The sequence below is a fragment of the Monodelphis domestica genome, chromosome 6 (assembly GCF_027887165.1).
Source record: "Monodelphis domestica isolate mMonDom1 chromosome 6, mMonDom1.pri, whole genome shotgun sequence".
Taxonomy (NCBI): Eukaryota; Metazoa; Chordata; class Mammalia; order Didelphimorphia; family Didelphidae; genus Monodelphis; species Monodelphis domestica.
In genome coordinates, this window is record NC_077232.1 from 172,221,972 (window position 1) to 172,240,350 (window position 18,379).

General features: G+C 37.9%; 1 protein-coding gene and 1 long non-coding RNA gene across 2 annotated transcripts in view; one reads left to right on the top strand and one right to left on the bottom strand.

Annotated features, from left to right (window-relative positions):
* Positions 1-18,327, top strand: part of LOC103096872 (uncharacterized) — a 29,691-nt gene extending 11,364 nt beyond the window's left edge. The window contains exon 3 of the long non-coding RNA XR_468837.3: positions 17,777-18,327. This is a non-coding gene — a long non-coding RNA (uncharacterized LOC103096872). The remainder of the gene's footprint in view (positions 1-17,776) is intronic.
* Positions 1-18,379, bottom strand: part of SETD7 (SET domain containing 7, histone lysine methyltransferase) — a 63,786-nt gene that overhangs the window by 22,254 nt on the left and 23,153 nt on the right. The window contains exons 3-4 of the mRNA XM_007496304.3: positions 14,003-14,204; positions 5,194-5,380 (exon numbers count right to left, since the gene is read on the bottom strand). Coding sequence (XP_007496366.1) covers positions 5,194-5,380; positions 14,003-14,204 — 389 coding nt within the window. The remainder of the gene's footprint in view (positions 1-5,193; positions 5,381-14,002; positions 14,205-18,379) is intronic.

The following is an 18,379-nucleotide window of genomic DNA, read 5'->3' on the forward strand; positions in this document are numbered from 1 at the left end:
CATCTTTTTAAAGATTAAAGATTTTAAAGATTAACTTGTATCTCCGATTCTATCGCCACTCCTCTCATCTCTTCTAGAAACCTGTTACATTGGCATGGTACTGGTGATGGAGGTGTGGACTCAAGTTCTAACTCTACTATTTACTAGCTCAGAAACTTTGGACTATGACTTTGGAAATGACCTCAATGATCTCTTCCAGCTCTAAATTTGTTATCTTAGGAAATCTCTTCACCTCTTCAATCTAAAGTCTGCTCACTTATAAGATGAATGAAGTCAGATTAGGTCCTTTCTGGCTCTAGTATTTGGAAAGTCAAAGAATTCTTGCTTTTATCATCCTACCTATTTTCCTGGATCCTGCTAACTCCTCAAAGTACCACTGCCTTTTCTCTTTCCTTCTTTTACTGTCAAAATCTAAAAAACAAAAACAAAAAAAACAACCCCCCCAAAACACACTATACTTTCTGTCTCTAGCTTCTTTCTCATTAACCATTCTTATTGAATTCCTTATATTCTGTCCTCCACTTGATCAAAACTGCTCTCTCCAAGCTCACCAAGTCTGTCCTAATCACCAGTTCCATGGACATTTATGGGTCCTTATCTTTCTTGCTCCTTCTACAACATGTTACTGTACCCTTCACTTTTCCTTCCACTTTTTCTTTTCTTTCTTTAAAAAAAATCCTTTTCTTCCACCTTAGAATCCATACTATGTATTGGTTCCAAGGCAGAAGAATGGTAAGGGCTAGGCAATGGGGAATAAAGTGACTTGCCCAGGGTCACACGGCTGGGAAGTGTCTGAGACCAGATTTAAACCTAGGAACTCTCATTTCCCAGCCTGGCTCTCACAATCCACTGAGCTATCCAGTTGCCCCCTCCACTTTTTCTAATTATTTTTGTTTCCTCTGATTTGTGCTTATCTACTTTCTACCCTCTCTGTATCCACCCATTTCTTCTACTTCAAGTAGAGTACTTGAGTACAAATAAAATACAAGTGATTCTTGAATCTGTATCTCCAGCCATTTTTTCAAGGTACTAGGTTGAATTTTCAAGTGTCTGATCTTCCATTAAATATTAAATATCTTTGCCTGTCTGTCTTGCCAGTACCTCAAAATCAACATGTTTAAAGCTGAAATTTTCATCTTACCCTATTCAAATAACCATTCCTCCCAAATTCCCCATATCTGTTAATAGTTCTACCTTCCTCCCATTATCTTCCTTCTCCTTCATCTAATTACCAAGTCTTGAAAATTTTTCCTCTTCAATATTTTTCTATCAATTCCTTTTGCTCTGTTCTCAATGCCGCCACCCCCCCCCCCCCCCGTCTTAGCCCCTTTTTACCTTTCATCAGGATCTCTGCAGTAAGTAGCCTACTGATTGGTCTCTATAACTCTAGTCAATCCCAGTTTCAGTTTATCCTTTATCCTACCACCACACTGATTTTCTTCATGCAAAGCTCTAATGAGGTTTCCCTGTCAGCTTTAGTGGTTCCACATTGCCTGTCCAAAGAAATTTAAACTCTTTAGCCTATGGTCTAAGGGCCAATACAATCCGACCCCAGTTTATCATTTGGTCTTCTTTCACCAAACATGCAGAGCTTTCCACCTCTTGGTTCATGTCATTTCTTGGTTCAGAAATGTGCCTTCTTCAATCATATTCCCAGTCCTTCAAGGTCCAAGTCAAATGCTGCATTCACTATTTTTCTTCAAACAACAAAGGATTCTGGGGGTTTTTCTCTGTTTTTTTCCCATTTACTATTATAGGGAGGCATCTCATGTGAAGTTTTAAATTTTCATTACTAACTTTCACCTGAACGTCAAAGGGAACAAAAGAAAGAAAGAGGACAAGGCTGATGGTAAGCCCAGAAGGTTCCTCCTCTGCTTCTAGCTCTTATTAGCATTTCACTTAGAAATACCTTTTAACTTTTAGCGATCATCTGGCCTAGGCTAGGTTATTTGCCATTCACATGAAAGCAAACCATATACAGTCACACAATTGATTGGAAAGTGCTGAGTATGTATGTTCTCACTGTGCTTAATGAGTTTATTAAAAGTCATTTGATTGAGGGGACAGCTAAGTAGCTCCGTGGATTGAGAGCCAGGCCCAGAGATAGGATGTCCTAGGCTCAATTCTGGCCTCAGACACTTCCCAGCTGTGTGACCCTGGGCAAGTCACTTGACCCCCATTGCCTAGCCCTTACCACTCTTCTGCCTTGGAACCAACACATTGTATTGATTCTAAGGTAGAAGATATGGGTTTTTAAAAAGTTATTTGATTGGGAAGAACAAAATACTGCCTTAAGTCTCTCATTCCACAAAACTTTTCCTCTGCAGGGCAGTTAAGTTGCACAGTGGTTAGAACTCTGGGACTAGAGTCAGGAAGACTCATCTTCCTAAGTTCAACTCTAGCCTCAGACACTTAATTACTATCTGTGTGACCTTGGACAAGTCACTCAACCCTGTTGGACTCAGTTCCTCATCTGTAAAATGAACTGAAGAAAGAAATGGCAACCCACTCTAGTGTCTTTGCCAAGAAAATCCCAAATGGGGAGAAGGGTCTTGATAGATGGGTTTAAGAAGAGTCAGACATGACTGACAAATTGCTGAACAACAACATCCATACATTAAATCATACAAGATCCCATTAAAGATGTAACAGCAGAGACAACTGTTGAATAACCTGAATCCAACAGAGACATAAAAGGATCTATCTGCTAGCCAGGGGAGTTTGCCACTGTCATAGAGACTGTCCAGTGCAGAGTCTAAATGGAAAAAGGATTTTCTATGGCTGGTGATATGCTCCAGATATTTATAGTTTCAGATGACATTGTACTGATTTATCGAGCCTTAGAACAATGCAGAGTGTCTTATATGAAACCAGCAATCATGTTAGAGTTTGGTCTGAGTAGATGTGCAGGAAAAAACAAATGGATAGAAAAAGCAATTTTAGCAACATCATCTACAAACTATCATTGTTTGTCTAAGAATAGAAAAATTCATGGATCTAGAGCTATAAAGGACTTGAAGAGATTATCCCTCCATTCTGCAAAAGAGGAAATTGAGTCCCACTTAAGTCTAATGCTACCCAAGGTGATACATCTAGTAAGTGGAGGCATATAATCCAGACTCTGAGACACTGTAGGATAGACAGTCCACGGAGCTGGGTCTCAGGATGTCGGATAAACATGCAGGTGCTCAAAAGGCTGAATGAGGTAAAGAGGGTTGTGTTACGTTTGGGAGATGTGGCATTACTTTGAATTACATTATGAACAGAAGTAGGTACATACTTAATTTTATGAATCAATAGATTTTTAAGATTTAAAACTTGTTTCCATGTGTTTTCTGTCTTTTTCTACTAAAGTAGGTTCTAGTTTCTAGTCTCATAACCTCTGCCTGGTTGATAGATATGTAAGTAATTTGATCTGAATATACCAGAATGAATCACAGTCACCTAGTATAGCAGAGAAAGTACAGGAGACTTCACTCCTCAGTGGAAACATGTTTTGTCTGGTTATCATGACAAGTGACTATTATTATCTGTCCCAACTCATAAAGATGATTCAGTATAATTTTACAGGAGTACCTGTAGGCTCCCAGAGAGATCCCTTCAGGTTCTAAATCCTCTCTAAACTGTGCTTCCAAGTCCTCACCAGTTGTTTACTTTCCTTAGGCAGAAGTTCAAAGCAAAGGCAAAAAAGTGGACTAGTATAATAACATATCCCATCCTTAAACATGGAACTTATTCTCCCATAAATATACACCGTCTAATGTTGGAAAGAGTGATGTGCATAGGATTTACACATAGGCTACACATGTGGTCACAGCACAAACACAGAAGTATAATTACACCTCTAAACTGTACCAAAGTCTTCCTATAATATCATCATGTTTTGATCTGTTGAGCTGGTTCCCTCCTGGGTGTTGTATTTTCAGTTCTCTCCACTGAATATCACATCTCCGCTCCAAATGAACTTTTGTTATCCAGCTATTCTCAGAGTCACCTAATAATTTGTGGATGATATACTCAGATGCTGTGATTAGTAAGCCTCTCCCCTGAAGGGGAGAGGTCAGAATTCTGTCAATCAGCTCTTCCAATCTTCTATTGGCACTTAACCTAATCCTCAGCTAAATTTCTGTCTTGAGGTCCACTATATATCTGCTGAGGAATGCTTTGATTCAGAAAACATCTTCCTTTTGGGAGAGGACTTCAGCCCTTTCAAACAGATCTTTAACCAAGGGCTATGATGTTCTTCTTCTTAACCAGGATGGTCACAGTTAGTAGATGCCCAAGCTAAGATTATTCATCTTGACTTAACTGCCAGTCTTTTCCCCCTTCTCTTTGCCTGACACCCTCCCATTCTGGATATACTTTTTCCTTGATGCCTCACTTTCCTGACTGGTGACTGCTTCCAGACCATAATTTTATAAGGAGCCCTGCTTATGTTTAACTTTTCAGCCGTATTTTCTCCCTCTATACCAGCCACTATGTCCCCTGAATTCTACCTCCAAACCCCTGTTTTTCAGCTCCCTTTTATGTCTGGTCTTCTTTCATTAAGATCCTTGAAGGTTGTCTTGCTTGCTTTTGTTTCATCAGAATTTAACATAATATCAGACACATAGTAAGCAGTTAATAAATGCTCGTTTGATCTATCAATCCATCAATCATCCATGTATATTCTTTGAACCCTTCTCTTCTTTACTGTCTCCTTAGACTCCTTTAGTACAACTCTCATTGGACTTATCCAAAACCCATTTTAGTTCTTTGCTCTTATCATACCCATCCAAATATTGTAAGTATCTCCAGGAGTCTGTTTCTTCTTGAATGGAACACTATAATGAGAAAATTGTTTTCTACCTCCCCACATAATGCACCTGTTTTATTTTATGCAAATCACAAGGGCTGGGCTTGTTGGGAAAGAATGAAAAGGCTAGTTGTACTTCCCCCCTCCCTCCACTCCACCACAAATCAGAGCCAAGACTTTGTATTATTTCTCTACTTTATATAACTTCAAAAATCAAATGGTTTCTCCTAAATGTGATCCCTCAGTACTATTGAATTATGAAAAAAAATGTCTTCAGGTGGAATCTATATGATAAAAGGGAAGAATGTTTACACAATTCATATAAATCCCCCTGTCCCCCCACCCCCATTCTGGTTTTTACTTTAAAATTAGAGTAGCAAACTCAAAAATTTACTTACTTCCTGGTATCAGTTCAAAGTAGGGCTTTCCTTCCTCAACAGACATAGTAGCCAATTTTCCTTCTATCAACTCTCCATCTATGAATTTCCCATAAATTGTGGTCCTGCCGTCAGGATACACATAGGCTATCTTGTCTCCAGTCATCTCTCCTTCTTCATTAACTTCACCTACCAGAGTACCTCCATCCTGGTGGGAGAAACCAAAAAAGAAGAAACATTATATAGAGACATAATAACAAGATCTTTTGTCACTCACTCCCCTCCCCATTCCTAATTTCATGAATTACAATCTTTTCAGTGACCCTGTAAGGACTCAGAAGGTGGAAGAACCTTTAAAAATTAAACAATTAACCATCTGACATCCTGACAGATAAAGAATGTTGCATGTTAGAAGGTATAAGACTACAAGAGAGTAGAGGAGAAGCATTGTGCAGAGATGAGGAGGCTCAAAGTCCTCATCTGGCTCAGGTAAAAATGAGCTGGGATTTTCATAAAGTCACTTATCAACTTCATGGTTTGTCTGTGAAAAGAAAAGTTCATAGATCTACAGAGAGAAAGGACCTGAAGTGATCATCTCTTCCAACTGCCCCTTTCTACAAAAGAAGAAACTGGAGCCTGATTAAGTTTAATGGCATCCAGGATCACATATCTTCTAAGGGAAAGAGACAAGATTTTAACCTAGGACCTCTGACTCTCAAGAGAAGGTGAAAAAGTGACTGCAATGAAAAACATTCCCAAATGAATGTATAACACAGATCCATAATAATATACTTAGAGCAATGATTTACTCTGTTTCCTTCCCCTCCTAATCCACCATATCTATCAAACTTTAGAATGAAAGGATGAGAAGAATGTGGAAATTCAGATTTAGAATTTGAAGGGATCTTAGAAGGCCAAACTCCTCATTTTACAAATGAGGAAACAAGACAATTAAGTGAGTTGCCTAGAAGAATATAGGTAGTACCAGAATCAGTATTTGCCCTGGGCCCTCTGATTACAAATCCAGTGTTCTTTCTACTGTACCAAACAAGAAGAAAGGATGTAATTGGAAACATATTAGAAACAATTTAGTACATCTCAATCTAATGACATTTTATAGAAAATAAAGCTGCTTGTTTTTTATAAGATATATAGCATAAGCATTTCTAGACTGATTTTTGTTGTTGTTGCTTGTTTTTTTTGAGAATGCTAAACCATAAGCACATATTCCTGTTGAAAGACAAAAAACCCCAAAACATTCCATCTCCCGTCAACTCTTCTTTCTTCTGTTCTCACTTTTCCTGTGTCTCTGGTTGTCCAATTCTGCCTCTTTCCACACCCTATTCCAGTGGAGGAGCTGGTTTGGTGTTGATAAATTTTTCACATGGATAACTTTTTTGTCCCTCAAAGAAGAATATTTTTTAAAAGGATCTGGGGCACAGGTAATTTCTGTATACTCTGATATAAGTACACATACATAAGAGGTAGTATGGCAGTTGAATTGAGGAGCTAAAAATAATGAGCAATCTGGACCACAGGTATCTATATTGTGTGTGTGTTTTAATCCATAAAGTTCATAAAGAACTGCAGGAACTCATAAAAGATCTTTGAGCTTTAATAACAATAATGAAGTCATGACATCTTCCCGAAACTCAGTTTTTTCCCCTGACTCAGAGGTTCTACTGCCTGAAGATCATTCTGTTAAGTAGCATGGGGTTGCTTTCTGAGTATTCCCATAAGTGCCAGTTATGGAGAAGCAACAGAAGAAACAAACAGGACGTCTGTATTTTCTGCTCAATAGTATTCAAACTGAGAGGTTTTCAAATACTCTAGGAAAGCATAACACTTCCTTAGAGAGGGACATAATGAGAAATACTTTTAAAGTTCTGGGAATGCATCAGAAATGTCTTTTATGCTTCTTCCTCCCTGCTAGTTTATTCCTGATTATACTAAAAACATTAGCACAGTACAAAAGGGGATAATAACACCTCCAGCACTGCCTCCCTTCCAGGAGAGCTGTGAAGATTACTGAGACAAGAGTTGTTAAAGCACTCAGGCTCCTTAGACAGATTCTCTACAAATGCATGTCATTAACATGGCCTTTAAAGAGAATTCTGCTGATGTTCTGTATATCTTTGGCTTTCTTGTATGTATATTTGACCAGTTGGATGGTGTCTAGAACCTTCTGTCTTTGTAAAGAGAAATGCAAAGTTTTGATTGTTTTCCTTGTTATAAAAAAGCGTATATGGCCATTCTAAAATTCACAATATCATCTATTTAGAACTGGAGGGGAATCCCATTTATCATTTACTCTAACCCCTCATTTTACAGAAGACTGGGGTCTAGAGAGTTTGAGTGCCTTGTCTAAGGCTACACAAAAGTAAGAGATGTAGCATTTGAACAGTTTTGAACTCAGGTTCTCTAATTTCAAATTTAGCCCTCATTCCACTGTACCACACTATCTCAAGTAAAACCTAATATACAAAAAGCATTCTCCAGTGTGGAGCTCCTTTAAGTACACTTGGTTCAACTGAGTCGCTTTCCATCTTTGTTTTCTTTAGTACCTTTTCTATTTTCTTACTAAATATATCTGTCATGTTAGAGTCCACTCTACTGTCCATCTTTGGTAATGAAAAAGGCTAAAGCTCTTTTGTTGTTTTCCATTTTTCTTCTTTTGGCCTTCCCTCCCCCCACCATTTTCATCCTTAAATGCCCTTAGGATAACTTTGCTTAGATCAGCTCTTACCAAGCTTTCTTTACACTGGTTTTGCCCTCTACTGCTTCTGCTTTTAATAAGTGATACTGTGCATATTTTTCCATCTTCCTCCTTTGTAATATTTTACAAGTGAATTAATAGCCTAGATTTGTATTGCTTTTGGTTACTGCCTCTCTTCACTTGGCAAGTGTCTGTTGAAGTTCTTTTTTATTCTCTTTTGGTCTTCTTGCTATGATGATGATGATGATAACAATAATACTAGCAAACATTTATAGAGTGTTTACTATGTGTCGAACTATAAAAAGCATTTTAGAAGCATTATCTTATTTTATCCTCATAACAATGCTGAGAGGCTGGTGCAATTATTATTCCCATTTTATAGGTAAGGAAAGTGAGGATAGAGATTAAGTGACTTGCCCAGGGTCACACAGCTAGTTAGTGTCTGAGGCTGGAATCTGAGATCAAGTCTTCCTGACTCCAGGTAACACAGATCTCAAACTACCATGCTACCTAGTAGCTATATATGTATGTGTGTGTATGTGTGTGTGTGTGTGTGTGTGTGTGTGTGTGTGTGTGTGTGTATAAACATACATTATATACTTCAGTATGGAATTTGGTCCATAGCCCATTTTTCTTTATCAATAACTTTTGGACTACAACATTATTGAGTAGTTTCAGTTGCACCTGGTGGCTTTTCCCTCACTTTCATTCTTATTTCTAATCGTGTATTTATTTTGATATTTACCCTAACAAGCTGGTGGTCTGAAAGCCTAACTGATTTGGGAATGCATTACCTCAATAATAATATATTCTTTATTTGTTAAAATATCCATTTAATTTTTGTGATGTTATTCAGTGTTGGCTATCTCTAATGACTACTGGATCTTTTCCTGATGTATTCACAAAACTTTTGCAATCCATTTCTTTTCGTGCTCACCTAGCCTCAACTCCATATCAAAGTCACTGAGAATTGTACAGTGGAAAGAGTACTGGCTCTGGGTTCCAATTCCTCCTCTCTTGCTTCCTTATGTTAATATGTAGAAGTCACTTATTATCTGTGGACCTCAGTTTATTCCTCTATAAAACTTCATTCTTTGAACATGGCAACCATGACATGAAGAAATGAATAAATCAATCTCAAGTCCATGTAGTTCCTTTTTTGTTTCTATCTAAAAACTGTAACTTGGTTGTGGATACTCCAAATATGAGATATGTTCAATAAATAGTGGTTGAACCAAGGGCTGCAGGAACCAAATCAAATCAATCTTGACATTCTTGTTATAAATGAAATTAGCAGGAAATTGCAGATAATTTTGTAGGGATGATTGTATTAAATGGTCTCTGGGGTCCCTTCTAGCTCTACATCTATGGTCCTCTCAATAGGATCCTCTTAGGCTGATTTAATTTGGAGTGCATTATCAAGTTCTTCCTAGAATTTCTCTATATGTTCATCTTCTACAAGAGATGATAATGCATAAACTGCAACTATTTTCATGTTGGTTCTTTTGCAAATATTTATCATGAGACCTGAAATATGAGATGACGAAATGTCTTATGTCATAATATTTCTCGTTATCTTCAGATATTGTTGTTTCTCAATTGTTTTTTAGTCATGTCCTACTCTTTGTGACCCCATTTGAGATTTTCTTGGCAAAGATAACGGAAGAAGTTTGCCATTTCCTTTTTCATTTCATTTTACAGATGAGGAAACAGAGGCAAATAGGGTAAAGTGACTTGCCCAGGGTCACATAGCTAGTAAGTCTTTGGTTCCAGATTTGAACTCAGATCTTTTTGACCCCAGGCTTGGAACTCAATCCACTGTGCCAACCTAGCTGCCCTTTGGATATATGATAAATTGAAGTCTGAAATTCATTTATTTGCCTCCCAAAGGAAAACCTATAAACTACCTTTCCATTTAGTTGCAACTTAAAAAAAATATTTCCCCCCAATTACATGTAAAAACAATTTTTAACATTCATTTAAAAAAAGTTTTGAGTTCCGAATTCTCTTCATCCTTCCCTCACTCCCTTCCATCCCTTCCATCTCCTTGAGGCAGTAATCAATCTGGTAAAGATTTACATGTAAAATAACGGAAAACATTTTTTCATATTAGTCATTTTGTGGAAGAGAGAATAAGGAAGGGAGGAAGAGGAGGAGGAGAAAGAGGAGGAGTAAGAAGAAGAAAGAAGAAATGAAGGAAGAGGAGGAGGAGGAGGAGGAGGAGAAGAAGAAGAAGAATGAAGAAGAAGAAGAAGAAGAAGAAGAAGAAGAAGAAGAAGAAGAAGAAGAAGAAATGAAGAAGAAGAAGAAAAGAAGAAATGGAGAAGAAAGGCTTCCAAACTCAGATCTTTCTCAGAAGGCAGATGATGGTTGTTTTTTTTATCATGAATTTCTGGGATTGTCCTGGATCACTGTATTTCTGAGAATAACTAGGTCATTCAGAGTTTGTAAAAAAAAAAAAACATTGCATATACAGTGATACAGTCATATACAGTGTTCTGGTTCTGCTCACTTCATTCTGCATCAATTCATGAAGTCTTTTCAGATTTTTCCAAAATCATCCTACTTGTCATCTCTTATAGCACAATAGGATTCCATCACAATTATGTATGACAACTTGTTCTAGATGCAACTTTCTTCTGTTTTCATTTATAACAAGATTGTCTTGTAATAGATTATATAAGATTATTATGTAAGATTGATTTGTTTGGATTCCTTCAGTGCTTTGTTCCCTGAAAGGAATCTAAGATTCGGGTATCACTAGCCAAATTAGTATATAAACTATCTAAAAACCATGTGATTCTAAACATTCTTTACTCCCTTTCCCAGTACCACTGAAGAAGAAGAACGGGGCCACATGGGACTGAATCTATCTTGTACTTTTTTCATGCTATGGATTACCATGGATAAAGAGTTCATCACCAAATGGCCTGGTGGTAATGACTCTCTCTGTATGGAGTTAGGCTGATCCTTGGAAAGCAGACTCTCCTTTTCTAGCATCTTAGAATCTATCTGAGACTATGTTCCACTGACATAAGTTTTAAGACCCCAGGATCACCTCTCCATTATAATATAGAATAAGAGTAGAACTTTGTGGAGGCAAATATGAACTATTATTTAAATTATTAAATTTGTTATTGCATACATTTCTTATGTGTCTCCTATGTGACAGGAAGCATCATGAGGACAATTTTTGTGTGCTTTATTCTTCTTTGTAACCCCAAAGCACTGAGCCTTGGGGCTTCTACATAATTGGCTTTAACACCAGAAGGACTAGGTATATCACTGGATGCAAATGTTATTATTATTTTTATTTATTATTATTACAAATTATAATTTTACTTTAAATAAAAATTTTCATCCTACGATTTCTTTTTTCTTTGCCTTAGGGATAAAAAAGACGCCCTTCATAAATGACATAGCTTGGTCCTTTGAGGTAGTCTTAAATTCTAGTCATTCTAGCATTAAACAAATATTTGTTTAATTTTAAAAAATGAATCTTATCAGCTCTATTAGCACAATTAGAGATGACCCAGGGTACTCAAGATTACTGGTAAGGGTATCTTCCAAGATTTTGGCAAGCATCTCCCACACTAAGGATACTGAACTAAGGAGTCCAAAGACTTGAATTCAGTCCTCCTTCTGACTAATATTGTGGGCAAGCCATTTAACCACTCTGGGACTCGGGTTTGTTTGTTTATTTTATCTATGAAATGAATATGGATAGGACTAGATGAAGGCACTAAGGTGGCTTCTAAGTTCAGTTTACCACACATTATAAGACATCTAGTATATGTTGGGCACTGTGCAAGGTATAAAGAAACCCCTCAACAAATAACTCCATCCCTGCCTTTAAAGAGCTTTCATTCTATGAAGAGGGATTGAGAAAGAGAAAAAATAAAATTCAGTAAAAAATTATATGTATACATATATCTAAATATATTTTTATATCTACATATATGTCCACAAATACACACACACACACACACACACACACACACACACACACACACAAACTTCCTGGGAGAGGGCACTAGCAGCTAAGAGAATCAGGATACAGCCTTTTTGTGGGCAGTGGCAATTTAGCTGAGTTCTAATGGAAGCTGGGGGGCTCTACAAGGCAACAGGGAAGAGGGAGATCATTCTTGGGCAGTGTAGAGGCCCAGACATTGGAAATAGAATGTTGTGTGTGTGTGTGTGTGGAAATAGCAGGCCCCTTGAGCTGGAATGTGGAGGGTGGGGAAGAGAGCAATGGGCCAAATGCCTAGAAATGGCCAAGAGCCAGATAGAGAAGGGCTCTAAAAACTACACAGAGAAGTCCGTATTTGACCTCATGAAATACTGCAATGGGTAACTAAGCAGGAATGCCCCATATACAACATTGGTCCAAGGAGACAAGAGGTAGGATTTCAGTCCTGGCTCTGTGACCACCTAGAAGAGGACAAGCTTCTCAAGTCCCTTGAGTCTTAGCTATAAAATAGCTATACTAATACTTACCCTACCTTATCTCACTAGGAAGGTGTGAGAATTGAAAATAATGTACATTTGGTATTTTGTAACCACAAAATGCCATACAAACATCAATTGTGATCATCTTGCTGGCCAATGATGAAATCTACTTATTTCCTTATTGCCTAGCCCCTACCACTCTTCTCCCTTGGAACCCATACACAGTATTGATTCTAAAACAGAAGGTCGGGGCTAAAAAAAATCTGCTTATTTCTTGAGACTATCTGGATTTTTCCAGGTGTCTGTGAATGTTTTGGTTATTTAGCTATTTTGATTTTTTTTTTTAAACAGAGCTATGTCATATGTCGTTTTCTTTTCCTCCCATTTCCAGATCTGGAAGTAAAACTTAAAGGAGCTGCTGTAAGTAAATAGATTTAGTAGGAGCTGCCAATCTCACTACTTGTACTTGAGTGAATGTTCTCATCAAAAAATCATTAAATAAGAGCCTTCAGATGAAATGAAGGCATGATTTTATTTAGATTCAAATTCTAGACATAATAAACTGTAAGATAAATCTTTTCCAAAAACCATTCACTTGAAAGGCTTTCAGGAAAATCTCCAAAGGCATCTGAGCTATCAGAAAAAAATCCAGACAGGGCAGTTTAGATGAGCAATTTTTTTGCCTGGTTTGGCCACACCCTGGAATTATTGTCTTTAACTATCTACAATGCCAAGAAATTCTCCCAAATCACTGAAGGCCAAAATAAATGTTAATTCTGTGAAACACACAACTGCCTTGTTGTGTGGTGGACCTTGTGAAATCAAGCAATAATAGGGAGACAACTTGGAAAAGGAAAGTCTCAGACTGATTCCTGGTCCACCAGAGACAGTAAAGATAATGGAATGTGTTGCTCTCACTTTGACATTTGAATAGAGGTAAATCCAGAAAGCCAATTGGGCAAGGTAATGAAAAGCCTAGTGAGTTCTCACCATTTTATTAGTTGTGAAATGAAAGAGAGAACTAACAGTTATTACCACAAGCCATTGTTTCCCAAAATTATATATATGTAAGACAGACACTTTGATGAAGTGGAGTCAGGAACCATGCTAAGAATTTTATATTACACAGTTGAAAAAACTGAGGCAGATAGAGATTAAATGACTTGTCCAGAGTCACATAGCTACAAAGTGTCTGATTCCAGATTTGAACTCTGGTCTTTCTGTCTTTGGGTTCAGTGTTTGACCCATAGTGTTACCTACTTGCCTAGTCAGGAAGACCTAGGTTCGAATTCCACCTCAGCCAACTGTGTGACCATAGGTAAATCACTTGACTTCTATGGCCATTAGACAACTAATACTAAGTTATTGACTAGTTATGAGATAGAATTGGCAAAGGAAGTTCCCACATTAATGAAATGGTATGTCCTTGATATATATACTGACATTAAAATATAGTATTTTAAAAATAATATCTAAATTTATAATATACATATAATTATATATAATAATAAAAATAAATGTATAATAGCAAAAGTATTAAATAGCAAAAATGGGAAAAGTGGGGGTAGATTCACATTATATTTAGTTCGTTTATTTAATATTAAATTTATAAAAATTACATAAAACATGTTAATTGTTAGCCAACTTAACAATCATAAGGCTTACTGGGTAGTATATCCAGCAAATTCCATGCCGAATATTGTCTTTGTATTGTCCCTTGAAGATCAGTCTTCCATCCGAGTCATACTCCTGGGCAGGTCCATTGAGTTCTCCATCTGCATAGGTGCCCTTGAGGACTCCTCCGTCCTCATAGGTGTACACTCCCTGCCCCTGCAAGGCATCATCCACATACAACCCTTCCAGTGTGCTGAGGAGGGAGAAAGAGAGAGAGGTTCAACACTTGATAGAAATTAGGGCCACGTCAACCTAATTTCAGGTTCAACTCTTCAGTAACTCAAAACAGGCTCCAGAATGTTGATGGATCATCAGAGAAGATATGATGGAACGAACACCCAGCTAAGATTAGGAATGGAGGGCCAGACTTACTCTTTTTTTTTTTACTGGAAAAATTTTATTAAAAAACAAAATGGAGCTAAACATGGCAAATGGCTTGATTCTAACTGAGATAAAAACTAAATGTTTTTGCTAGCATTTTTTTTCATTACCAGACTTATTCGTGATCTTTTGGTTCCTGCTACAGTCATTTCTGTTTTCCCTCTGAGATAAAGTCAGGAGAAGAGGAAAGTGACAGGGGAAAAGGAAACTGTCTCTAAACTACAAGTATGTCACATTCCACATCCTTGCCTATCATTGCTGACACAGAAATGTTAAGGAAAGGATCCCATTAGCATTCCTCTAGCATTCATCCTAAAGAATGATGGCTTCTAAAGTGTGGTCCAGAGTCGATTAGCTTTTAAATGCGGAATATCTATAATGTATGACAGATGGTGTCTTGTAACATAGCTATTCACCATGGGAAAAGGTCCAGATTTCTGGTTTGAGTGTAAATTAATAATTCTTCTTCTTTTGCTAGCGTCTCATCAAAAACAGCACTCTTGACTTCTCTGATTCTAGGAAAGGTTTGTCATGGATTGTGAACATCAATTGTCAACATAAGTGGAACTGGGGAGGGAGGGATGTGTATGTGTGAGAGAGAGACAGATGAAGGGAACTGCCCTATCCCTGGTGCATCAGAGGGATAGAGTTTGAAAGTTATTGCTTCAGGACAGAAGAAAGTTTACCAAGGGTTAACAAGCAGATTTCACAGCACTTCCTCCCCATCACTGTCAATAATACTGGTTCACAAGCCTGCAGTGTATTATGATCTGCAAAGCACTTTGACATTCACTATTTCCTTCACAAATACACCTAGACTCCAGAAAGTCAGAGCACAGAAGTATGAGGTTCCAGATGAAATTATTAGCACATACTTATCTAAAAAAAGGCAAGAAATCTTCCCTTTAATTCAGTTTGCTAAAAAAATATTATCATCTCTATTTAATCCAGTAAATCTTCAGTGATTTGGGAAAATTGTGGGAAAAGCCCCATTTGAAAGAACAAAAAGTCATACATTTTAGAACCCTGAAGTGTTCTTTTTTTTTTTTAAACCCTTGCTTTCTGTCTTAGAATTGATACTAAGTATGGGTCCAGGGCAGAAGAGTAAAAAGGGCTAGACAATGGAGGGTAAGTGACTTACCCAGGGTCACATAGCTAGTTGTGGCTGAGGCCAGATTTGAACCCAGAACTCCTATGGAGTCTCTATCTCCAGGCCTGGCTCTTTATCCAATGAGCCACCTAGCTGCCCAGCTTTGAAAATATTCTCATGGGAACATCTGGAAAGGATCAAAGATGTGGAGTTGCAAAGGTCCTTTAGAAGACAACAAATCAGAGACTTTCCACTTGCTCAAGTCTTTCCCCATTCCAGTCCATTCTTTGAAAACTAGGTTAAAGTAAAGGTCTGACCATGTCACCCCCCCCCAATAAACTCATATGGCTCCCCATAATCTCTAGAATCAATTATAAAACTCTCTGTATAGCTTTTAAGGTCCTTTACCATATGCCCCCTTCCTATCTTTTCAGTTTTCTTTATTTTTGGAAACCCTCACCTTCCATCTTAGAGTCACTGTGCATTGGTTCCAAGGCAGAAGAGTGGTAAGGGGTAGGCAATGGGGGTCAAGTGACTTGCCCAGGGTTACCCAGCTAGGAAGTGTCTGAGGCCAAATTTGAACCCAGGACCTCCCATCTCTAGGCCTGCGTCTCAATCCACTGAGCCACCCAGCTGCCCCTGCCTCCCAAGTTTCTCACACTTTTCTCTCCTCTACATATTTGGAGCCAGCCAATTTTGATTCCTTGCATGCCATACTCCTCCCCAATCTATGCCCTTTCTGTCTCTCCCTCATGTCTGGAATGTTCTCCTGTCTCGTCTCTCCACCCTCTGAATCCCTTCAAGCTTCAGTTCAAAGACTTCTGCAATTCTCCTCAACTGCTCATGTGGTCTCTCTGTGTCCACCTGCCATTTATACACTACGTATATGTACTACTATATCTATATATGTCTATAGATATATCTCATGCATATATAGTAGTTTGCAGGCTGTCTGTCCACTTTAGAATCTGAGATTTTTGAGGAATGGGATCATGTTTTTACTCTTTTTTTAATCTCCAGAGTTCAGCATCTTTTTGTTATTCTTCAGTTGTATCTGACTCTTTGTGACCTCAACTGGAGTTTTCTTAGCAAAGATACTGGAGTGTCTTGCCATTTCCTTCTCCTGCTCATTTTACAGATAAGGAAACTGAGGTAAACAGGGTTAAGTGACTTGCTCAGCCAGATTTGAACTCAGGAAGATGAGTCTTCCTGACTCCAAGCCAGACACTCTATGCACTATGGGGCCATCTAGCTCCTTAAACACTTAGCTTAGTGCTTAATAAGTACTTGTTGATTGATCACAATAGTCTCAGATACTAGGTTAAAAAAATTATTGCCCTGGTAAAAGTGTGGCTTTCATGAATAGATAAGGACAATTTCTATCAATCAACCAATCAACATTTAAGTGCCTATTGTGTCAGCCTTCTGAGATAAGACATTCCCTGCCCCAAGGGGCTTAGGCTAAGGAGAGACAACAAACAAATAAATCTATACAAAGCAAGTAATTAGTAAAGGGAAAGTGCTGGCATTAAGAGGGATTAGGGAAAGTTTCCTGCCAGAAGTGGAACTTTAATTGGGAAGCCTGGGAGGTCAGAGTGGAGGAGACAGCCCTTTCCAGGCTTCAGGGACAGTCAGAGACATGACCAGAGCCAAGGATGCCAGATTTAGAGCAGGAAGGAAGTAGTAACCTGGCATTAACACATCAAAATAACCACCAAACTAACGCCAGGATGCAATTCTCCTTTCTGACTTGCTTTCACTCTCAGTGAGAAGTCTATAGCTTTTTTCATAGAATTCAACTTCTTTCTGAAGGACAAGACATCTGAAGCTTCCCTGGGGCTTCTCCATCAAAAAACAAAACAAAAACAAAAACAAAAAAAAACTCTTGCAGAAGAGGCATCAAGTACTGTATTGGTTCCAAGATGGAAGGTAAGGGTTTTAAACAAAAGAATCCTCTGATTGTATAATTGGGTCATAAATTCTGTGAATTTGGTGAAGATAACTTCAAACAATCCCTACCTTCCTCAGTGTGATTTAGGATCATTCTCTACAATTTCACCCGTAATGTAAGAAAGAGAGATCCAGGGGGTTGCATTACATTACAGTATATCTTACATTACACACCTAAGGAATATTCACTGGCTTTCCCCACCCCACTTAACCAATGACATCTTCATACTCTTTTAGCCAATAAGACCTTGAGATATGAGAAATAATATATGGTGAAGTTATGATGCAACCTTTCGTTTATCCAAATGTGGCATTGATGGACAAGTCTTTATTTTGCTTTACAGAGATTTCTGCAATCGTAGTGTATGGATCTAGAGTATAGATGTGTGCTACAAACTTAAAGCAAACTACAATGAGTTTGATTGAGATCGTTGGCCTAAATGACTGAAGCCTCATGGGAGAATCCCTAGAATGCTAAGAAGTCACCAAGAATTGAACTGAACTACTAGAACATAATTTCTGAGGATGACAAGTTGTTTCTTGGAAAACTCAAAGTGAAATTAAACTTCATGTTAGCCAAGTGAAAGGAACCTTAGAATTCTTTTGTGCCTACTGATAATACTAGGAAATAGATTTTTTTGGTTATGTACCTTGAAATTTTTCTTTTAATCTTAACAAGAGACCTATGACTTTGTAAAAGCTAACCTTCATGACAGAATTCAACCTTGGATACAACATCTGGAGGTCCATGTCTGACATCCACGCATGCCTGCTCATTCTGAAATCTCAGTTTATGAAAGCTCTTCTAATAATTAGGACAGTCGGTTTCTCGGAATGTGTCTTCTGTGTTTGAGCTCTCTGGAGATCCAGTTAACCAATCTCAATCAATCCTTCCGGGTAGAAGGAAGCAATGGGTTTTAGCTAATCAAACAAAAAGCTGTAGAAGA